This window comes from Macrosteles quadrilineatus, unplaced genomic scaffold, assembly GCF_028750875.1.
Source record: "Macrosteles quadrilineatus isolate MER2022 unplaced genomic scaffold, UCM_ALF_1.0 Scaffold_1__1_contigs__length_201487025, whole genome shotgun sequence".
NCBI lineage: Eukaryota > Metazoa > Arthropoda > Insecta > Hemiptera > Cicadellidae > Macrosteles > Macrosteles quadrilineatus.
In genome coordinates, this window is record NW_026542594.1 from 39,926,351 (window position 1) to 39,951,959 (window position 25,609).

A 25,609-nucleotide genomic window follows, 5' to 3' on the forward strand; every position below is an offset into this window, starting at 1 on the left:
TTTACTCTGTTTATATTTAATACTTAATTTCATTAAGCTACAGATCTTGTGGGCTGTTCTACAAATAAAATAAACGTTCACTTGTTTATAACAAATTAATTTATTAATACAAAAAGGAAAAGTTCAATTGGTTAGAGAGTATTAAACATTCATTTGGGCGAATCTTAAATCTTCAAGATAGTTCTTTAGATCAACTAGCCTAACTTATAATAAGTTATGTAATATGGCCTAATTAATTTTTAAATCTTATCTGATGTAGTAGTGTAGTAATGAGATGAACGTAGCCGGACGAGGTCTATTCCTGGATTCGGTTGTCAGCACTCCTGCGACTGCGTAGGTTAGGTTTAGCCACGGCGTCGTCTCCGTTCGTTGACAAGGATCTGCCATCGCCATTTTCCCACCATGATGCGAAGACCGGCATTTTGCTATTCACAGTCACCCGCTTCACCAACTTGACTTTAAGTCTGTTTCGTTCTGATAAGTTAACGGTTATAGATATCCGGGTCACTTCACTTTAACATTAAGGAAGTTATGACACGGTGGTAGGAACAAATGATGTCTTTATGTTTTAAGAAATATGGACTAAAACCAAAACACATCCTTCCGCTACGGTATCTCCTCGCTGAAACTCTCTAGCCTCGTACCCGGAGCCCGGAGCATCTGCTTTCTGATTGGTTCCGAAGTCAAGCGCGCACGCGTATTGATTTTCCGAATACTGACGGATTCACACGAAGTTGTCCTACCATTGAATCCATTCTACAGGGTGTCCCGTAACTCTCTGGACATATGTATATAGCGTTATTCCTTAGGTCAAGACAAACACATTTCACCATAGGAACATGGGTCTGTGGGGTCTAGTTTACCGACTGTCGGTATTTATGTGTTTTTTACAAAAAAACTAATAACTCCTAAACGGTTTGAGATACAGCTTTGATACTTTACAAAAATGTTTATCTTATTAAGACCTTTTATCGTTAGAAATTATACTAAAAAATCATTAACCGTTTCAAAATGGCGGCCATTTAAAATATTTGATGCCAAATTTCACGAAAACCGTTAACTTTACAAAAAAAGTGCAAGAGACAAAAAAGTTTGTAAATTTTATGTAGTTTTCAATGATACCTTATTTGTTAAGATTGGATAAATAATAACAGAGAAATGTCTTCTTTTCCAAATGCCTGACCACTTTTCTCCATTTAAACAATGCTAATACTCCTTTAACGTTGTTTAGCATTGTTTAAACGGAAAAAGGTGGTCATACATTACGAAAACAACTAGTTTCTCTGTTATTATTTATCCAATCTTATTAAATAAGGTATCATTGAAAACTACATAAAATTTACAAACTTTTTTGTCTCTTGCACTTTTTTGTAAAGTTAACGGTTTTCGTGAAATTTGGCATCAAATATTTTAAATGGCCGCCATTTTGAAACGGTTAATGATTTTTTAGTATAATTTCTAACGATAAAAGGTCTTAATAAGATAAACATTTTTGTAAAATATCAAAGCTGTATCTCAAACCGTTTAGGAGTTATTAGTTTTTTTGTAAAAAACACATAAATACCGACAGTCGGTGAACTAGACCCCACAGACCCATGTTCCTATGGTGAAATGTGTTTGTCTTGACCTAAGGAATAACGCTATATACATATGTCCAGAGAGTTACGGGACACCCTGTATAATGTTTAGCTTTAATATACAAATTTTAATTATTTATTTATTAACCGATATAATCGACCCGTCACATGTTTCCAAAGTTTAGCACAGTTGGGAGAACTTGGATCAGTGTCAAACCTATCTGGTTTAAGAAATCTTTCCATAGTAGCCTACAAGTTTGAGGTAAGGAAAAAACAATTATAAATAGTCTAACATTTGAATAGATAAGATGAATGAATTGTATGGAAGTAAAACCCCAGATTAATTGCAAACAGAATAAAGGGTTTTTTATTCATCTTAAAACTGAACTATGAACAAGGAATTGCATTATCTTATCTTACTAATAAATATTATAAATTTGAAAGTTTGTGTTTGTTTGAAGTTCAATCACGTATTAACTACTGGACGGATTGGGCTGAAATTTGGCATGATGATAGCTTATATTCCTGATTAACATATTGGCATATTCTTATCTCAAAATTCCTTTCGGGCTCCGCCCCAGTGGCTCTGTAGTTCCCCATGATAACCTTATGAGTATTCATATTTTAAAGGGAATTGAAGAATTTTGGTCAGCTGTTTCAACTGAAAAAGTTGGTTCTATGATTTGCAAAACCATTAAAAAGTTATAAGATTTACCAACAGGGTGCAGCACTATTATTTGTTTTCATTTATGAAAACAGCTAATGAACTAAACAGCAACAAAAACTGTGATACCCAATGAGAACTGTCAAAGTAGGATTGTTTACAGTTAAGTTATTTTTATGTTTTTAATTTCTTGAATAATTTATGATATTTTTTCGAATTTTTATAATTTATTTTTCTCTATTGTTTAGGTGAAGTGGTAGAACATTGTGGCTATGGTAGATGTGTAATTCTATATTAAACCGTAAATTTAAAGGAACAAGTTTTATCAAACTGTGTCCTCCCCCATTGCAAATGCAAAGCTTGAGTATAACGGCAATAAGCATTTTATACTTATATGCCAACCCCGTACGAAGGACAAGTACTCTGCTAGTAATGGAATATAAACAAAGCTGAGTATTTACTAATAATATATGACAATTAACATTAAACAATTAAGTCATCTTAGGTAAGTTTAGTTATATTTTATTCACTACCATGAGGAATCCTTTAATTATCTAAAACATGTTATTAAAGGCTAAAAGTAGCCTAGTCAATAAAGGGATTGTATCGGAAGTAATTAGATTAGAGTTTAGAGTGTCCAATCGAAATCGATGTTTTTAAATATATGTTTTAAGTGTGATAAGACGTTTCTTTTATTTACTTTCCGTTTATTATAATAAACTTTGCCTATTAGATACAGTAACAATAAACTTAAATTTATGATATAAATAATAAGTAACTTAGATGGATTAATAATGTTGTCCATATAAATTATTTTGAATGATTTTACATGATCCTTTTAACACTTTTATGACCATTTCATTTCTTAATTTTGATGGAAGATCATGTTTTTTTTCAATTTAATTGAATGGAGCTCATGAACATTTCAAAACATACGTCAACATAACAGTTTATTGCCTTTTGCTTCTGTTCAACTAAGAAAGTAACTTATATAGGCTTACCTCCGTCAGTAGTCCAAAATTGTGTCTTTTTCAACTAATGTTGTTCAAAGCTTACATGTTTCGTTGCACTGCAACATCGTCAGAGCTTTTTGTCAAATACATCAAATAATTTACACATAGAACAAAACACGAACACGAAACATTTAAACACGTAATAACACGATAGCGCTATCGACACGGCACGGCAGCGGTTGTAGGTAGACTGGACACGGGTTAAGTAACTTCGTCCCGTCCTTCTCTGTTATCAGCTCGGTGGTCAGCTGTTCCAGATGAGATAATCTGCGTTTGCTCAACATCTTGTAGATTGTAATCACTCAATGAGTGATATTAAGAACGGCTTGGAAGTTCTACATTTTTGCGGGAAAGGTAACAAGTTGGACACACTTGAGGAGTATGAGATATATAAAATGAACATAAACGAAGAACACAAGGAATACATCCTCAATGATAAACTACAATTCAAGTCCCACTCCCTCTTCAACACCGTTATCTCATCTGGAACAGCTGACCACCGAGCTGATAACAGAGAAGGACGGGACGAAGTTACTTAACCCGTGTCCAGTCTACCTACAACCGCTGCCGTGCCGTGTCGATAGCGCTATCGTGTTATTACGTGTTTAAATGTTTCGTGTTCCGTGTTTTGTTCTATGTGTAAATTATTTGATGTTTTTGACAAAAAGCTCTGACGATGTTGCAGTGCAACGAAACATGTAAGCTTTGAACAACATTAGTTGAAAAAGACACAATTTTGGACTACTGACCTAGGTAAGCCTATATAAGTCATTATTCGTAGTCCAGGGGCTATCAGAATGAATAATATAAGAAAGTAACTCAGAAAATGGACTCTATTGTTTTGAAACTCAAGGGAAATCAACCGATTTTACTTAAGATTAAATCAGGCATTCTGGTAGTTTTAATTTTGGGATAGGTACCTGTATTAAATCTTCGTTCAAACTTATGGTATTTGACATGACAAAGTTAATGGAACTAGTCTCGCAACTATATGAGATGAGTGGTTTTTCAGGAAACGAGTGAAGAACTCAAAATAAGTAAACTTTGAGTAAACTAATTTTTAAGACGTTTTGTCTGCAATACCTTGGGATTTTTAACCAATAAACAATAATTATCAATGTGTTTTTTTTTAGCAAAATTTCTTATGGGAAAGTAGTACTACCTTAGGTGACACGGTAAGACCTAGACCCGGGTCCGATTTGCTTCTAAATTTGATGTCCTCAGAGATAAAAAATACGATTTCGTAAAATGAAATATAAAAACACACACACACTCATAGTAATACTTGTTTTATATACATCCACATATACAGGGTGATTGACAAGTGTGCCAGCTGTTTTACAGGAAAAATATAAGAGATATACACAAATGTTGTAGCCTATTGTAACTGCCTTGGATTTTACAAAATATTGGTTAAGTTGAAAAAATCATTTTAGGCGCATTTTTCCAATATGACCACCAACTTTGATTTTTCTTATTGAAAACCCTGTATTTTATGATTGTTTTAGAAAGTAAATAAAATTTTAAAATCTAGATGATAAGCTTCCACGGTCACTGCAGATTGTCAAATCTTTGTCTTCGGGTGTTGACCGCGTCGTTGAATTAGTTAAACTAGAGACGATGACGTTTCCGTGACCGCGGGAGACGACGATGACGTTTCCGTGACCACGGGAGACAACGATGATATTTCCGTGACCGCGGGAAACGACAATGACGTTTTCGTGACTTCGGGAGATGACGATGACGTTTCCGTGATCGTGCATGCGGACGAAGACGTTTCCGTGACCGCGTGAAACGATGATGATGTCCAACTGCCGCGGGATATGTTAGTGATTTTGTCGCGATCGCGCATGCGGACGATGACGTTTCCGTGACCGCGGGAGACGACGATGACGTTTCTGTGACAGCGGGAGACCATGTCGACGTTACCGTGACCGCGAAAGACGACGATGACATTTCCGTGACCACGGGAGACGACGATGGCGTTTCCGTGACCACAGGAGACAACGATGGCGTTTCCGTGACCACAGGAGACAACGATGAAATCTCTGTGACCGCGGGAGACGACGATGACGTTTTCGTGACCGCGGGAGACGACGATGATGTCCAAAAATATTGCTTGAAATAATGACTGTGGGAAATTATTTGAATTAAGCTACGATTGAGGAAGATTATGATAACTTTACTGTGATCGCGGGAGACAGTTATAATGTTTCTGTTACCACTGAACAATATCAGGATTTTTTCACGACCACAGAAACAGTGGTGATGTTTCTGTTACTGAGTGAGATATTCAGGATTTTTCAGTTATCGCAGAAAACAATGATGGTGTCTACGACTGTGTTAGATGATTACAATATAACCTCGAGTTTGGCTTGACCAAACATTTCAAAATGGCACTCTTCTAGAAAGATTTTTTATATTTTTTTTGTAATATCTTCATTTACTTTTAACGTGGGATTTATTGAATGGAAATGTGTTTAGAACATAAATGGGCTACGTGCAATTTTTGTAATTTCTGCATTATTATTTCTCTAGGCCACTTGGAAAACAACCCATTACTCCAAAATTATACAATATGAAAGTACATAAAGCCAGGGGTTGGTGTAGTAATCCTGAAGAAAATTTGGTAAAATTGAAATTATCAGTATTAAGAATCTATTTTTCAGGTGTCTGTACAGAGATTCGATAAATTTTGGTATTGACATATCACTATTTTTAGGAAGTTATTAATAAATTGCAGGTTTAAGGATTAGTTTTTAATTATTGGATTATTTAATCGGTAATATATAAAAATTGAATACTTGTGTCAGGCAATATTACAGCAATCATATTTTTTCCCCCTTAACTGAGAATGCTCTTTTCGATAACTAAAATAGCGAGCTGTGTTAGAGCGCTAAAACAGCATTGCGGGAGTTGGCGCAAAACACATTGGAAATTTTAGTATGAAAAGTACGACCTGAACTACCTGGAGTTTTTTTTTACTCATGAATTATTTCTGGTTGGCCTGGTGGACAAACTAGGCGACAATATAAACTAGGACGACACACACGACCTTCTTCAGTTGAATAGTAGTTGCCCCGAAGATGGATAGCTGCTACGCATCCGAAATTTAACTAATTCAACGACGCGGTCAACACCCGCGAGATTTTAAAATGTTCTTATTCTTGACATTTTTTCTGTTAAGCTTTTTGTTTAGATGTTAGAGCGTGTTAAAACTAAATAATGACTTGTCGTATACATTTTGCTTGACGTAGCTCCAAAATGAGTAAGTTTAGTGTCAACATAAAAAAGTTATTGTTGATTTTCTCTCTATTTTGACCCATAAAACCATTTCCCGGAGCTTGCAGTGTGGACTTACGGAACACCTTGTTAATTACTAGCACTTATGCAAATATTATTGACTGACAGATGAACACCATTACAGTAGCTCACAAAATATACGACCTATAGTTATTAAATTTAACAATCAATTCTGGTTAGTAGCTGTTCGTGTTCCGGGTTTCTCTAAAGTGGGCGTGTTCCTTATTAGCTTTCTTAGACTAGCTGCTCTGCCAGTGCTTCGCAACGGCATGAAGATGCAGAGGATATGAAGATGCAGAGGATAATAATGTGGCTCTTCAAATCTGTAAAACCCTATACACAAAGATGTTAAGGAGACAAATCCCAATTGTACAGTCAGCCTCAGTCCAGTGGGGTTTCGGCTCCCTGGACTGAAACATAACAAAACTAACTAACCACAAAATCGCCACGCTCGCTCTGCTCAATAAAAAAAAAATTAACAACTGACGCAAATTCAATATTTTTAAATGCAATTAAATACCATCCTAGACTAACCAACAGGTATGTTATATCGATGGTACCACTGAGCTAGAGATAAAACTGGAGGTAGCAATGAATTAGAGAATTGTAATACGTTGGCCGGACTCTGGTTTGAGCTTACAATATGTAAATATCTCTGAGATGAATTATCTGTTATTTTAAAACAAAAATAAGATTGAAGCTAGTTTAGTTAAATGCATACTAAGTAATAACAATAAAACATTCTTTAATCAAAATATTTTTTATAACTTCAATACGGAAAAAGGTGTTTTCAAGAAGCTCCCCATATTGAAATTTACCATTTAATAAAAGAAACACTTAACTAAAAGAAGAAGAAGAGTTTCTGAAATTTCTAGGTTTATTTTTATAGTTTTCATGTAGTTCCAAAATTTAACTTTTAAAATTTTTTATTTTACTGTTAATTTTAAACACTTGCGCTAAAACATAATTTTCATAATGAACAAATTCATTCATTAGTCGAGGCGCTGAGGGGGTTTGAGCATGCATAAAAGTGTAACAAAATTTGACTTTTGATTGTTGTAGATGAAGAACCCCACCTAGTAGATGAAGAAAATCGATGTTGTCCCATTTCTAGGTGGTTAATAACATGGGGGTGAGGGGGTGAAGTTGGGGGGGCCGTCGTGCACAAAATAGGTTCTATCTTGAGAACCAAAAGTCATATGAATACGTTGGACATCTCAAACTGTGCAGAAAAATGCATTCTACAAAGAGATTATGTAGTTGTTTCACGGAAATTGACAAGAAGTTACTAAAAATTAAATTTTTTAAATTTACAATAAGTCTAATCTATTCTATACATAATTCAGTTTTAAAAATCGTTGTACAACTAAATCTAGAATTCTGCTGGACCGATTTTATTAATTAATGGTTCATTGGAAAGCTTAATTCGTCTAGATTTGCAAATAATTATGAAAGTTTGTTTTTCTTATGATTTATGAAAAAAAAAAAAAAAAAATCTTTTCCATAAGAAATACGTTAAAAACGGTGTTTTTTACACTTTTTATTTGGGTGCGACTTTTGGCTGCTTATTTTGAGTATTTCCAAAAGGTGCATGGTATCAATTTGGAGGAAATTTTATTCTTTTTCAGAATATCACCTTCCACTTTGGTTGATTTCCTCACCATTTAAAAGTTATTTGCAAAAAAGCTAAGCAACCTCTGAATTTATAGTAATGAGAAAATACTGAGTTAGGGATATTTTAGCTAAACTTTGTACAACTAAATCTAGACTTCTACTGGACCAATTTTTTTAATTACCGTAATGGGTAATTTGAAAGCCCAACTCACGTAGATGTGTAAATAATTATGGAAGTGTGATTTTATTAAGTACTTGTTGTTAAAAACGTAAAAATAACAAAAATACATTAAAAACTGCTTTTTCAAGTATCTGTTTTCAAGTTTCTATTTGTAACCAGCTTTTGGTTGCCTTTAATAAGTATTTTCAAAAAATTCATATTAGTTATTTGCAGTAAGTTTTATTCTCTTTCAGAATATCACATCCACTTTGATCGATTTTCCCTCCATTTAAAAGTTATTGGCAATAAGCTAAGTTTAATTAATTAAATAAATTTAATTAATCAATTAAATTGTTATTTAATTGATTTTCTTTGATTAAATGGTATTTTTAACATTTTGCATTTGTGTAAAGTGTGTTCCTGTAAAGTGTGTTCCTTATGTTAAGTGTGTGATTCTAATGTTATGTGCTTAATCTGTACCAATAATATTAGTGAGTAAAGTGGTGTATGGATTTCATAATCATTATTTTACTAGAGATAGTTGTATTTGACCACACCGGGCTCTGTTGCTAGTCAGGAATATAATGATTTTTGTTGTTGTTTAGAACCACTGACTTTTTAATTGACAATTTTGGAGAGTAGTACACAATAGGTAAATAGTATTTCTGTATAATGAAACTATTTCGGTAAATAATTTAACAGCTATACAATCCTCAGATCCAATAAACATAAAAAAAGCAAAGGCGTTACACGCGCGGTCATTGTTCCTGCTGACAGTAACTATTAATGGCGAAGACCAGTTCAAGCTGAAGACAATTAGTGCAACAGCTGTTTCGGCGATCAACAATTAATTGTGTAGAATACTAATACATTTTCTGAAAATACAATAAATTCACTACAATTTATATATCTCCGAATCTGAGGTTGATTAAAGTAATTTTATGTAGTTTTGAAAAGGTCATAAAGTTTTCGTAAAAAAAATGTAAACATTTTTTATTCTAAAGTAAATACTCAGAAAATTTCGAATTCAACTATATTTAACTATATATTTTTAGAAGGAACTTTTATAGTATCATATTTATTTACTGTTGATGCAATAAATGTATTTCTTATATATAAAATAAAATTTGGTAATTAAAATAATAAGTTTGTAGATTTGTCATTATTTTATTTTTATGGGTATTTAAAAAAACAATGATATTTCTACGTAGGGAACCATATTTTACACAACCTTAACATTTGGATAATATGGGTAAAAACATTATTAGGATTTCTTGTGGGTTGATTTTGAAATTTCTAATTCGCTTAGTCTGAAAATTTGCAAACTTTTTGCTAATACTACGCATTGCTGAAAAAATATTTTTATATTCTACATTTTTTATATAGCGTGTTACACCTTTGCTTTTATTATGTTTATTGGATCTGAGGATTGTATACCTGTTAAATTATTTACGGAAATAGTTTCATTATACAGAAATACTATTTAGGCTACCTATTGTGTACTACTTTCCAAAGATGTCAATTAAAAAGTCAGTGGTTTTAAACAACAACAACAATCATTATATTCCTGATTAGACTAATCGTAAATTAAAAAAATGTAATTTTTAGTAACTTCTGGTCAATTTCCGTGAAAATACTACATAATCTCTTTGTAGAATGCATTTTTCTGCACAGTTTGACATGTCTAGCGTATTCATATGACTTTTGGTTCTCAAGATATAAGCTATTTTGTGCGCTGCGGCCCCCCAACTTCACCCCCTCAGCCTCATGTTATTAACCACCTAGAAATGCGACAACATCGATTTTCTTCATCTACTAGGTACCCATAGCAACAATCAAAAGTCAAATTTCGTTCGACTTTTACGCATGCTCAAACCCCCTCAGCGCCTGGACTACATGAAAAATATAGACTGGTAATACCAAAACATGTTTTATAAATAATATGAATGTACTGGTGATGGTATATTCATACTTTTCTTGTCCTTAGAACTGTAAAGATCAATCCATATGGCCGGTGTGTCATACAATATAGTTTCTTTCCATGAAATGAAATATTACTTTATCATCACAAAACATTTCACAGTGATATTGTCAGAAATCTTAAACACTACATAATAAAACTAAAATCCACATAGCTTAAACTAAAATACATTTGCTTATCATTTAAATAATCGGAAATCTTATAATAATTTTTCTGTAAGGTATTGATTGAAATCATTTTTAAATACTGATAATTTCTTTGAAATTAGTGGGTAGGCTGTTGTAAAGCCTTAATCCCATATAATAAGGAGCTCTTTCATATAAACACAGGTGATATGTCTTGTATATTGAAAATCTTTTGAGCGTGTAGGATACGGATGACTGATTTGTTTATCATTGTACATTTGATAATTAATTTTAAAATTCACCATCATTTTAAATAAAGTGAAGGCAAAGTTATCTCATATTTAGCAAATAAAGCTCTGCATGAGGTTCTTTTAGGCATAAATGATAAAATCCTTATGTCTTCTGAATTTTGACATCTGCTTTGGAATAAGAAGTTGCTCCCCATAATTCAATCCCGTATTGCAAAACAGAAAAGAACATTGCTTAGTATGTGGTGAGTTTAGTTTTTAAATCTATTACATTTCTCAAAACATGCATTTGAAAGCAAGCCGTATTTAATTTACCAAACTACCATTTTTATGTGTGTTTTCCATTTTCTTATCGATATCTAAGCCCAAAAAAATTGCATTTTCAGTAAAGGATATAATATTATTATGAGACGTAGGAATTGGCTAACTCAGGAACTCGCTAACTCGGTCGTGTGTCGGAACTGGCTAACTCTGGAACTGGCTAACCGTCTCAGTCAGGAATTGGCTAACTCCAGAACCCGCTAACTCGATTTTGTCTCGCGGCGGAATTCGCTAACTCTGGAAGTCGCTAACCCGGCCGCGCCCACTGCACGGAGCGTTGCCAACCTTGTACGACAAAATAATCGTACACTGCCGTATTTCAAAATGTCAGTGTCAATGAAGATACAGTAAATGTTATTGTTTTTTGTTATCAATTCCACTTTTAACAGATAACTAGCCCAAAGTAATTCAAATACAATAAAAAATCAAGAAAAAGTGTTTTTCTTTATTTAACTGTACAATGGCCAGTTAAATGTTTATGATTTCGATCTTAAATATAAATGCCATCAAGAAAATAATAGAATATGAAAAATATTGAAAATTCAGTTTAATTGGTACTCAATAATTAAACCTCTACGAAATTAAGCTAAAATACACGCAAGTTCTCAAACACGGAAAACAGCTTTAATCGTAATGGCGTAATAAACCAAAACCATTAATTAATACAGTCATCAACCATCGTAACTTTCATAACTAATTCATAGATTTAAAATTAAATGTTCGTCGTTGAACCGTCCAACTTACGTGTACAAATATGATGACATAGACTAAGTTTTTATCCAGGCCTAATAGTTTCAACCAAAGCATTGTTTGCCTACTAGTAAATAGTTGCCTAGTTCTAAAATGTGTTGAATTTTTTTAGCAATAATGTTACATGTTTCAACCCCGTTTTTAGATTGTACACCTAAGCACCACTAGTAAAAAATAGGAGAAGATATAATATTTATATAATAAAACGTGACAGGGTTATTTTAATTCACGATTCTTAATAAACGAATTGACGGATTTTCCAGATTTGAGTGTTGGGTTTCCTTTATATTGCTTTCACAATCGATATAAACTACAGTATACCAAGCCATTGCTCGGTTCACCGTTCCCCGGTACTAAGCCTCACAATAGACAATAGCTTTGTTTTGGATAAGATCAAATATTTTAACTATAGCCACCATTCATAAGAATTGTAACAAACAAGAACGCCTGGGTCCATTTAGAACCATCCTGGAGAAAAACTCCAGACTTTAAAAAAGTAGGCCTACTGAAAGACGTAAAATTAATATTAATTCAAAACAATTAAGAGGATGACCCGGGTTCTACACTAATAGCCTACGATAAAAGAAATTTACAAGTTGTATTTATGCATGGACTAATTTTTAATGCAATCCATGAATACATTAGGCCTACTACTTTATAATGTATCGATACATTTTATTTAAATTCAATAGCTCTATTTAAAAATACATTACCACTACAATGTAATTCTGTTATGACGTTTAGCGTGTAAATTGTATTATGATTTATGATTCAAGGTTACAAGCCCAGTATATAAAATACGAACTCAATAATTTTATTTGCAGAAGTTCACAAAATGGTATTTATTCGAATAAAAGAAACAAATGGCGGACTACGAAAATAGACATTTCATAACATGTAATAGATCCATATTAAATGTGCATTTTTATCTTTTTGCATACCAATAAGCTACAATCATGTTTTATCTATGCTACAATTTAAGTAAGAAACCCACGTATAAAACATACTCCCTTATATTAGTACATTTTTCATCCTTATGGATCAGCTGAAGACAGTTTTATTGTTAGTTCTGTCCGGTGCACTGTCTTTAGAGGTCGTGTTTTGTTTACAATTGTTTCTTGTTTTCAGTAATTTAAAACCTCGTTTAGCCAAATAAAACGTTCTAATCACAACTAATAACACGTCCCCTAGTTATATAACCAAACAGTAAAGAACAAATCATGAAGTTAACTATAAAATAAATGAAACACAATTTTGTTGACACTAGCGATCAGTGTCACCGGACATGAACTAGACACGAAAAACGAGCTTCAAAGTTTACAATGGGATGTAAAGTTTACTTGTGTTGGTTAGTCTATGGTAAGACTATAATGCATTTTCCACCCTAATAATCATAAGAACAATGTTAAACATACTTATAAATATATTGATTTTATTGTGTACGTTGCTCTTACTCCTAATTAATCGTAGGATACGACATTATAGTACCGATACGATATAGGTACTACACTTTCGGCAACACTGGCCAAAAATATTCGTGCTTGGCTCCCATTGGACGGCCCGCGAGGCTTCTGATTGGGAGTTAGCGAGTTCCGCCTAGGGACCGAGTTAGCGACTTCCGTACGAGGACGGAATTCGCTAACCCGGCTCTAGAGCGGGTTAGCGGTTTCCGGAGTTAGCCAATTCCGAAACCGAACAAGTTAGCGAGTTCCTCTCATCGACCAAATTTGAAGATAGGGCGTTTAACATGGGGTTAGCGAGTTCCAGAGTTAGCCAATTCCGCGGACCCATTATTATCATAAGATAGTTCAACAGTGGAGTTTTGCCTGTTTTGAATTGTTTGAAATAACATCACCTGTGTTTTAGAATTATTAAGTTTTAGCCCATTGGCTGTAAACCAATTGGATAAATTAAGAATAGAAAGACTGATTTGTTTTTTTAAGTCAGCATATAAGATATGGTTAGATGATACATTTCGAGGTGTCATTAATAAATATTAAAAATAGCAAGGGGCCTAGTATTGACCCTTGCGGAACCCCACATTTAGTGTTAAGCCACTGTGAAATACATTTTTTACGATTATTGTTCTTTGACGTCTGTTAGTCAAATATGTATGCATCCAAGACAGAGCCATATCAGAAAATTCATAATATTTAAGTTTACTCATTAATATATTGTAATCTGCACAATCGAATGCCTTGGTTCGATCACAGAACACCGCAGCTGTGCTCTGAGACCCATCCAAGCCATCAGAAACCTGATTTATGAAATCTGAGACAGCAGACATAGTGACCCAGATCTAAAATCATATTGTTTATTGGTAAATAAATCATTATTCTCAAAATATGAATAGATTAGGTTGTAAGCAATTTTTTCAAAGATTTTAGACAAAGATGGGAGTATTGAAATAGGACGATAGTTAACTGGGTCCAACCATACATTGCAAAATGCTTAATTTCCCTTCATCTTCAACCCAAGTTATGTACTGAACCACTGATTCTAAACATAGAAAATATATATATATATATATATATACTAGCTGTTCCCGCGGGCTTTGCCCCGTTTAACTTCATAAGTATTCGCATAGCTCAATCACGTCCTGATTGAAGTTCGTTCGCTACGCTCACTCACCTTTAGGTTAAAGCTCGTTCGCTGCGCTCACTTGCTTTCAGGTTAGCTCGTTCGCTACCCTAACTCACCTCCAGGTTGAAGTTCGTTCACTACGCTCACTCACCTTTTGGTTGCAAATTAGCTGTTATCATAAATACAAAAAAATAATAGTGCTGCACCTTGTTGGTAATCCCTGTAACTTTAATGCTGTTGAACATCATAGAACAGAACCAACTTGTTTAATTGAAACAGATGTTAAGATTCATTAATTCCTTTTAAATATGAAAAATCATAAGGTTAACATGGGAAACTCCAGAGCCACTGGGGCGGAGCCCGAAAGCCCGATCAGAATAAAAACTACTTAGTTTTCCTATTTAATGCCCAAAGAATCGGTGTACCGAATTTCAGACTCCTAGGTAAATGGGAAGTGGGAGAATTAGTGATGAGTGAGTGAGGGCTTTGCCTTTTATGTATATAGATTTTACACATCTAACTATTGGCTACAACTTTGCCACAGACAAAACCTCTCTAACAAAAAAAAATCCTCGAATGCTAACTTTTGCATGTTACAAATCACGATTTAAAACTATTTCACCATACATACAACATACAGTTTTACATACAACTTTTATTACGACTTAAAGGTCGATAATTAGATTTAAATTCCAACCAAACAGTCATAAAGTAGTACTAACCAAGAAGCTCTGTGCCAATTTTCAAAACTTTAGCACAACTTAAAGTACGCCAAAACACAAAGTTATTGAAGTCATGCGTCAAGAGGACTATTGTTGTTTTGAACAGAATTTGAACCTAGCGGTATTGTTGACTCATTGAAACAGCGAAATAGATCGTTTGATCAAATATTCGTCATCGTAGGAGCTGTTCACTAGGTCAAAATCTCATTAGGTCAAACTCATGTATACTAAGGCTACAGCAAAATATATTGTTTTTTATCTAATGGTACAAGAATAAATTATTTGACCTTCCGACGCTGTTGACTTTCTGCAACACATCCATTAAAAACAGGGATTATTAATGAAAACAGTGTTGATTACATTTATTGATTGATGTAAGCTAGTTTGAAACAAAGGTAAAATTCATAGTCATAAAGTATATATTAAGTACATAAAAAATCCTGTTTAAAAGCTTTATAACAATTTCTAAGACTAATTAACAAAGAACAAATATAACATCACAATCAATAACACTATTACACATCTAAAAAAAAAACAAAAAAACAAAGTAATCAGCATCGTTATGTGCAATTTGACTTTCCCTTCAAGAAGCACCATAAAAACGGCACCATTCTTGGAAAACATTACAAGATATTAAGAAAATACATGAAGAATGTATTTGCTCTATTAGTACTAAGAATGGCTATAAATCTATAATACAGGGTGTTTTTCAAACACGACCAAATTAAAAGTACTGTAGGACACTAGGACGTTACAAGCTCATATGTTGGTATCCCTGTTTTCATTAGGTACTTTATTGCCAATCAGCTGTGTATTATTACATAGTAGTGTTATTGGTAATTCATTGTTTATGTTAATAAGACACTGGTGGGAGTTTCACAAGCTCAAAGAGTATGTTTGAAATTAACTTTCCAGTACGTCAGATATCAACTTTTATAGAATTACTAGCTGTAACCCGCGGGCTTTGCCCCGTTTAACTTCTTAATTTTCAAGATTATCTCGTTCGCATGGCTCAATCACGTCCTGGTTGAAGTTTGTTCGCTACGCTCACTCACCTTTTGGTTGCAAATTAGCTGTTGTCATAAATGTAAAAGAAATAATAGTGCTGCACCCTGTTGGTAATCCTTGTAACTTTAATGCTATTGAACATCATAGAACAGAACCAACTTGTTTAATTGAAACAGCTGTTAAGATTCAATAATTCCATTTCTCATAAGGTTAACATGGTAAACTCCAGAGCCACTGGGGCGGAGCCCGAAAGGATTTTTGAAATAAGAATATGCCTATATGTTAATCGGGAATGTGAGCTATCATCATGCCAAATTTCAGCCCAATCCGACCAGTATTTTTCGAGTTTACTTTTCCCATACACACATACAGCAACCACCTCTTTTTTATAATAGTATAGATAGATAAAAAATTAAAGGAAATCTGATCTTTAGAAAACCAAAACAGCCCCGCTGCAGCAAACTTGAAGTCTAAGAGAATTTCCATTTGCCTGATTATGTTTTCAATAAATTATCTCCTCAAATGGGAAGGTAATAAATAGTGTTTTTTTAGTGAAATGTTAATAAATGAATATGAAATGAACAAATTTTCTGTATTTGATCAACATAATGTTCATAAACAAGCAAACTACAACAGTTTACTTATATAGGCTACCATAAGAATAACATTGGAATTATAAGTTAACAAATTTTTTCCATAACCATTAAGCGCATAAGAACGCTACTAAATTATTTGACTTTTAAGCTCTACAAAAATGGTTTGGAAATAAATTACAAAATTATTTGTTTTTAGAGTAAAAAAATTGAAAAACCAAATAATTTTTACCCCATAAAACCCTATATTTAAATCCCTGTTCCCATAGTCCGATCATGTTGGTTCGCAAAATCGTTTGAATTAACGTAGGTTTACTTGTTAGTACAAAATTTCATAAAAATGTTATCATTTTTATTAAAGGACACACTAATGTATGAATATTGAATAGGGTGTCCCACGTAAGGTGTCTCAAATTGATTACGGAAGAACGGCTTAATGTACAAGGATGGAATAAAAATTTCCCACTAAATCAACCCCAGGGAATAACGTAAAAATATTTTAACTTTTCCCGATAGAGGGTGTTCCAAAAATTGTTCCAATGCACTTAGGCCTTCTCCGGTTGAACTTTCTTACTTGTTATGAAATTAGCTTTACTTTGATATGCTACAAGTAACGTTTTTTTTAATTTATAAAAATTCCCCAAAAAAATGATTTTTGAACATTTGTAAATTCTCATTGTTCAAAATTTTCAACCGGAGAAGGGCTAAGTGCATTGGTATAGGAAACACTGAATATTAAAAACATAATGATTTTTTCAAAATAAACTACCGCCATTTCAAAATGGAAAAAGATAATTCATTTCTGTTTTCGCCAAAATATTTGCCTATTAAATACCTTTAAAATGATTCATAACATGACATATGTTGACATTTGAAAATTCAAACTAGTGACCCTCAGTTTTTGGAACACCCTGTATCGGGGAAAAAATATTTTTACGTTATTCCTTGGGGTTGATTTAGCGGGAAATAGTTTTATTTCATCCTTGTACGCTAAGCCGTTCTTCCGTAATCAATTTGAGACACCTTCCATGGGAGTTAATATACTCAGTTAATACATATTCAGTTAAATATACTGAGCGTGTTAACTTCGCTAGTAGGTTCTTCTCACTAAAAGGAACCAAAAAGTTCCTGTAAACCCATGTCTAATTTTTTTCCGATTGGCTGTAATACGGAGGTTTGTGTTTTTCTTATTTTATTAGACTTTGCCCCACAATTTATACAATAAAAGAAAAACCAATTACTTTAGAGAGTTATAGTTAAAACAATTGGAAAGAATATTAAATTATTAATCAAAGGTTTCATGTACAATTATACCATTAAATAGTCCGCTTCTTATCCAAAATAAAGTAAAAATTATATTAAATTAGTTAACTACGTAAACTTTTATGATCCCACTTTAATACATAAACCTACATCCATGCAATGTTCAAATGCATGAAAAACTTGGCCATTTAATAATCTTTCAAATTATATGCTATTCAATACTATTATTGATAGAAACCACTGAGAAATTACTAACGAACTGCAATAAAACACGGTCCAAAGATTTTTTTTTCAGAGTTTTTACTGTTAATAATATTTACTGTATACTCCATATTGTATTTCATTGACCAATCTGATACAATTTGTACATTATTTGAATAAAAAAAATATTATGATTAATTAAATTCATAAAATGTATAAACTCAAGTTATGTTGCATTTATAAAGACTAGTGTACCTGTTGCTCGAATTCGAGCAATTGCAAAGCATTACAGGTGACTCAAAGATTATGGAAATACTCACGATCTACACAACAGTTAGATATAATCAAAATCTTTTGTAAATATCTTATCTTTTTTCAAAAAGCTGATCTAGTTTTTTCTAGTGATTTTAGTGTAAAAAACATTATTTCTATTTCTTCTACTTGGTTGTGTTCTATGACTTTTTCTATGTTTCCATTGTTTGCAAATCGGTTATTTCAATGATTGCTCAAAAAATGTATCACAGTGTTAATTCAGTTTTATTTTTAGCCTATATCAAATTGTCCAGGATTTCTCGCTCTTTTCCATTGTAATAATTACACCAACCCAAGTTTTGTCTACAGATGCAATATGCCAAAGAATATCACCTACGTACAATCTCCAAGAAGTGGTAAAAACGGCAGAAACCAACCAATACAATAGATATAAGTTAACTCCATAAGAAATAATTTCAAAAGTTACTGTGATATTCCACTGATTTGGTAATAGAACATTATATTGCAAAACATGACACGATGCAGAAGAAAATCAATTTTAAAATAAAAATCCATTGCAAATACTGTACTTCATTTTGACAAATTCAATAAATCACAACTTAAATATTAACAGTTGTTGCATTAGAAAGTAGTGTAGAATTATACATATGGTCGTAATGTAAACAAATCTGAAGAGGCAACTTTAAAGGCTTCTGGGGCAGAGCCCCAAGGGTATTTACCTCTTTCCTCTTTTGATGGCTCATCTACAGACCAAGACCTTTCTTTAGAGACCCCTACCAAGTTTCTACGCTCAACCGTTCTTTCAAATTAGCTGTGACAAAAACCCCGTTTTCCTCCATAAGAATAACATGGGATGGGAATTTAAAGGCCACGGGGGCAGAGCCCCAAGGGTATTCACCATGTTTCTCTTTTGATGGCTCATCTACAGACCAAGACCTTTCTTTAGACACCCCTACCGAGTTTCTACGCCCAGCCGTTCTCTCAAAATTGCTGTGACAAAGAAAAACAGTTTCAAATTAATATATAGATGTAGTTTGTTTGATTCATAAATGCTGTTTAATTATATTTCCTTTTACTTGTTTTAAGTCAGCAGTTATTGATTTGTCATTTACCAGCTAAATAACTCAGCTGTTTGAACATACATTGTTGAGTAATTTGTTTTCATTTTGTGTTTCCAAGTCAATTAGGAGTTTTTAAACATTGATTATAATATGGAACCTTTTACCAATCAAGAGTACGCTGATATACACTTTGTATATGGTTACTGTTCCGGCAATGTGGCGGAAAGCCGTTGTGAGCATAGTAGACGGTTTCCTAACAGACGATTACCCAATGCAAGTACTTTTATCGTGTTCATCGATGTTTGACCGAAAAGGGAATCTTTCCTAGCAAATTTATATTGACTGTTAATAAAACAATAGATATAAAACATGCTAGTTTCATACATTTTTAAGGTATTTACATTTTTTTATCTTTCTTTTTTAAATTCTATATTTAAATTTTTTAATAACAACACTGTACCTAGTACATATTTTGATTTTAAATACTGTTATTTTAGGAGTATTAAATTAGGGTATAGGAGTTTTGTTAGGGTTTTATTAACCTTACATCAATCGAGACTAGTTTTATTATAGATAATGGCCTACGGTATTGAAATATTTTATGTATTGCTTTTATTTATTTTCATTACAACATGGAATTTAAACTATTCAATTACAACAAATAATTTATGAATAATTAGATTAATTGCAAATAAGTTTAACAAAAATTAATTTAAACTACTTTTATTGTTATGGAATTCATATAAGCTATTTTAGAAAATATGACATCTGTAAATTCTTTAGTAAGAACGCTGCCAAAGCTAAATATGTAGACCGTGTTTTATTGCAGTCTACTAGTAATTTCTCATTGGTTACTACTATCAATAATAGTATTGAATAGCATATCATTTGAAAGGATTATTAAATGGCCCAAGTTTTTTATGCATTTAAACATTGCATAGATGTAGGTTTATGTATTAAAGTGGGGTCATATAAATTTACATAATTAATTAATTTAGTGTAATTTTACTTTATTTTGGATACAAAGCGGACTATGTAATGGTATAATTGTTGCATGAAACCTTTGATTTATAGCAAATTTAAAATTCTTTCCAATGGTTTTAACTATAACTCTCTTAAGTATTTTGTTTTGTTTTTATTGCATAAATTGTGGAGCAAAGTCTAATGAAATAAGAAAAACACAAAACTCCCTATTACGAGCCAAACGGAAAAAAATCTGACATGGGTTTATAGGAACTTTTTTGTTCCTTTTAGTGAGTAGAACCTACTAGCGAAGTAAACACGCTCAGTAGAAACTCACCCTATGACATATGAATCATATGAATCATATCATGTCACATATGTGACATATGAATTTGAATGGGTCTGTTTTTGGCCCCTGGGGACCTCAAAAACAAAAAAGTAAATTGGTCCAGAGTCTAAGTCTTACCAATATGAGACCTACGGTAATAGCTTATTCCCTATATGGGAAATTTGCTAAATTGAGATAGTGTGTGTGTCTGCTACTCAATAACACAAGAACCACCGATCCGATTTAAATAAAACTTTGTATGAAGGTATCTTATATACCTGGTTAACATATAGGCCTATTCCTGTTCTTATATTGGCTACTTCCAAAGTAAAAACAATAATGTGGGAGCCTACTGCATATAAATAATGGGCAGAAATAGTTAAATATAAAACAAAATTTCAACACATTAGACTAATACCCCCGCAGCAGCAAACCTGCAGACTAAGCGAATTTCCATTTGCCTGATTGGATTTACACTAAAATGTCTACTTAAAAATATAACATTTATTCCCTATTTGAATAGAATTAGTTTAACAAGTACTTAGGTTTGCAGCATCAGGGAGGGTAAAACTGTTTTTTTTTTGTAAAATGTTAATAGTTAAGTACCTAATAAAAACATTTTGCAAATTGATCAAAATATGTTCACTTCAAACAAGCAAACTACAACAGTTTACTTATCTTAATAATATTATAAATGTGAAAGTTTGTGTGTTTGTTTGTTTGAAGTTCTATCACGCATTAACTACTGGGCGGATTTGGCTGAAATTTGGCATGATAATAGCTCACATTACCGATTAACATATAGGTATATTCTTATCACAAAAATCCTTTCAGGCTCCGCCCCAGTGGCTCTGTAGTTCCCCATGTTAACCTTATGAGTATTCATATTTAAAGGTAATTAAAGGATTTGTCAGCTGTTTCAACTAAAAAAGTTGGTTCTATGATCTGCAAAAACATTAATAAGTTATAAGATTTACCAACAGGGTGCAGCACTATTATTTTTTTCATTTATGAAAACAGCTAATTTGATCTTAAGAGTACCAAAAAACTGTGAGATGCAATGAGAACTGTAAAAGTAGGATTTTTGGTACTTTCCTGTTATCTGGTACCTGCGAAAAAATTCTTTAACTTTAACCACAAGTACAACTTCGTCGATCCAGAGTCCGGAGCACATACTACCGTTTAGGTTAGGTTAGGTTTGTTTACTTACAATACTCATGTTATTGATAAACTAACCTAACCAAAGTACAACCAGGTACCAGATAACAGGCAAGAATTTTTTCGCAGGTACCAGATAACAGGAAAGTACCGTACAGTTATGTTTATATTTTTAATTTCATGAATCATTTGTGATATTTTGCAAATTTTTAATAATTAATAAAAATAAATTTATTTTTCTCCATTGTTTAGGTGATTGTTTAGGTTTGTTAAATTAAGTTACGGCTATGGTAGATGTGTAATACTATAGTATACAGTAAATTTAAAGAATACAATTTTATCAAACTGTGTCCTCCCTTATTGCAAACGCAAAGCTTGAGTACAACTGCAATAAGTATTTTATACTTATATACCAACCCCGTACGAAGGACGGGTACTCTGCTAGTTCTTCATAAGAATAACATGGGAATTTTAATGGTCCCCCCCTTAAAGTTTTGTGCGTAGCATCTGGTCGACGTGTCGCCTCCAAGTTTGACCATCATCCATTCTAACGTAATAATGAAGATTACCATCTTTAATTTCAACTGTTCCCAAGGCCCACTTGTCTCTTCCTGAATAATTTCTGACTTGTACATTTACAATTTTTTGGTATTTTCTCCGCAACCATTAGCACAGAAAACATACTACTATAACCCAGGATGCCAACCGCATAGTAAAAAGCGTACTTTGAGAGAGCTTTGCCTGTCAATTCGTAGGCAGCGCCACTAGCGTTGCTATGCTGAGTGCATAGTTCATATGAGTATATATATGAATTTGAACGGATGGTGTTTTTGGCCTCTAGGGACCTCAAAATGAAAAAAAAAAAAAATCGGTCCCGCGTCCAGGTCTTACCATGAGTACTACGGTAATAGCTTATTCCCTATATAGAAAATTCGCTAAAAAAAACACAATTTATAATTTTTTTTAGGTATTTTTCTTGCACAATGAAGTTATGTTAGCGGAAGCCTATTGTGTAGGCGGCACGGTCGGACTAAGCGTGGAGTCGGACCATCGGAGATCGGATTATCAAGGTTCTACTGTAGCTTATTTCCTATATGGGAATTTTGCATAAAGGTACATATACTCTATTTGAGCTTGTGAAAATATCACATTGAGTCTTATTTACAATAAATTACCAATAACACTAAACGTCATAGATATCTGTGCAATAATGCAGATCGGCATTGAAGTAACGTAAACAGGAATACAAACATATAATCTGGTTTTTTGGTTAAAATGTGTCTCAAAACAGTAACTATTTGAGTTGTATAAAAAAAAAACACCCTGTACAGTATAAAGCATGATAACATTTTATATTATTACAATATAATTACATTGCTCATACCTAATTGACCCAGTCATAGCCAAATTATACAAGTTTTAGAGCTGAAATAAAATATGTAGTGGGCTTAAAATAAAAGAACAGATTTATATGGCATTGGATAGAGATAGAGCAAAGCATGAAGTTTCATTAACGTATCGGCTGATTGCCTGTTATTATTTTCAAAATTTGATATGTTTACTGTAATGAAATGTAATTAACACTAATTTATTTTTCATAACACCAACAGTATTGTCTTGAATTGCTAGTTTGATAAATTGAGTGTCTAAAACTAATTACAATAATGTACAAAGAAAAAAACACAATTTATAAATACAATTTACAGAAAAACACTTTTACAGCAAATAACAAGAAGAGGCAATAAGAGAAAACATGACTAGCCAACTTGGAGAACTGTAATATTGGTGTTTGTATCATGAGTTCAAAAATTTGATGCATACAACTCTTCACCTACACTTTGTTATGGTAGAAGTACAAACCACTTCCTTACTTGAGTAGTATTTTTAATACCAAAATTACAAATAAAACAGACCTAACTCATTTGGAAGACAGACAACAGTACATAATTAATATTGTGATTCAGAGTTGTCCTCCAAAAATCTTGAAAAAAAAAACAATACATATTTTCAATTTTATTAAATATTTTTAATAAAGATTAAGCTTGTAAGTTGGCATCCAGTTGTCACTAAAACAAGTCTATTAAATTAAATAAACTATTGCCACAACGATAAGTTGCTGCAACTTACATAAACAGTAAGTAAATAATAAAAAACAAAGTTTACTTGACTTAATCTAGAGTTTCAGTACAAACTTTTCAATTGAATTAAGTCTCACTCAAATGTAAATGTGATGTATCTATGTTAAAGATTGGTCCTGTTTTATAACTATGCAATTTAAAACAATATCTCCAAACATTAAATTTAACTAAAAATCTATTTGACAGTTAATTTCTTTAAGAAATCACAACACTGATTTATGTATATGATATTCAGTTTCATCCCGTCTGTACCGTGGTAAATATCATTATCGCCTACTACGGTATATCAAAAGTGAACTCATAATTATTGTGCTAACTCTAACTGCTGTTTGGAAATTTCAATAAAGCACTTTCAGCTATAAGTCTTCTATTCTACATCGCATATTTTAAACTTCAAAGGCAATACCAACACAGCAGGCAGTACATGGACAGACTGTTAAATGTTGTATAATAATATGGAACTAATGTGCATAGAATAATGACACCTAAATACTGTACTGCATGTTTGTAAACAATATGGCGAGACTTAAATAACATTAAATAAATATTGAAACAAGTATTTTGTACAATTTGATTTACTCTTCTGTGTTAGGAGTTTCTTTATCCTTATTTTTTTTATCTTTGTCGTCTTTGTTGTTCATAAATAGCAAAGGTATCATCCCTAACAAACATCCAATTGTCACTCCAATTCCGCGTCCCTGTAAAAAGAAAAAAATATCATGAACATATTTGCAAATGGAATTGTTGACTCAACTCATAAAAGAGAGATAACAGATAACCTCATTTGGAATATGAGTAGCTTAGCCATCAACAATGGATTTGGGAGGAATAATGCGGAAAACAATTTAAAATCTCGTGTCATTGTTGATAGCTTAGAGTAGTTTTAGTGGGCACAACTCCCACACAATTTGGTAAACAGCGCAATGAAATCGTAACTATCTCCTATGATCATCATCGCTTGATGTAATAGTGTGACATCTCGCACGATCACGGCGAAAGTGTAAACATCTACCATGGTCATGTAGACATCCCCATTGATTCCTGTGTTTGCAGAACCATCTCCCACAATCAAGGAGATGTCATCTTTGTTTCGCACAACGGGTTATCTAGTCAACATTAATGTGCTTAAATTGGACTGTGGCACTTCTCGTCTACATGATGCACTTTAAGTGGCTGGCTGTCGCTGTACAGTTTGTACAGGTTTAGCTTGCCTGATCTAGCCAACAACATGTTCAATGAAGATGTGCTTAGATTACCCCTATCAGATCATGATGTGACAATTAAATATCTTTGGCGGTGGTGAAACTAATCTTAAAAAATCTGATTAGACTAATTTAATTGTAAGACCAATAACCTACAGTAAAATGGTACTTTTTAAAGAACAGTTAGTCCTTGTAAATTGGGAACAACATCTACTGGGTAAGTAAGCTAGCTACATGCCATATATATTTTTTAACATCATACTAAACTAGTGTACCTGTTGCTCGAATTCGAGCAATTGCATTAGAGGCGACTCAAAGATTATGGAAATACTCACAATCTACACAACAGTTAGATATAAT

At 32.9% G+C, this 25,609-nt stretch overlaps 1 protein-coding gene across 3 annotated transcripts in view; it reads right to left on the reverse strand.

Moving 5' to 3' along the window:
- Positions 1 to 15,395: 15,395 nt before the first annotated feature.
- LOC128982799 (uncharacterized) overlaps positions 15,396 to 25,609 on the reverse strand; it is a 104,240-nt gene continuing 94,026 nt past the window's right edge. For all 3 annotated transcript variants that reach the window (XM_054401811.1, XM_054401810.1, XM_054401812.1), the window contains exon 6: positions 15,396 to 24,745. In XM_054401811.1, the coding sequence (XP_054257786.1) occupies positions 24,623 to 24,745 (123 nt within the window). In that variant the 3' untranslated portion in view covers positions 15,396 to 24,622. The remainder of the gene's footprint in view (positions 24,746 to 25,609) is intronic.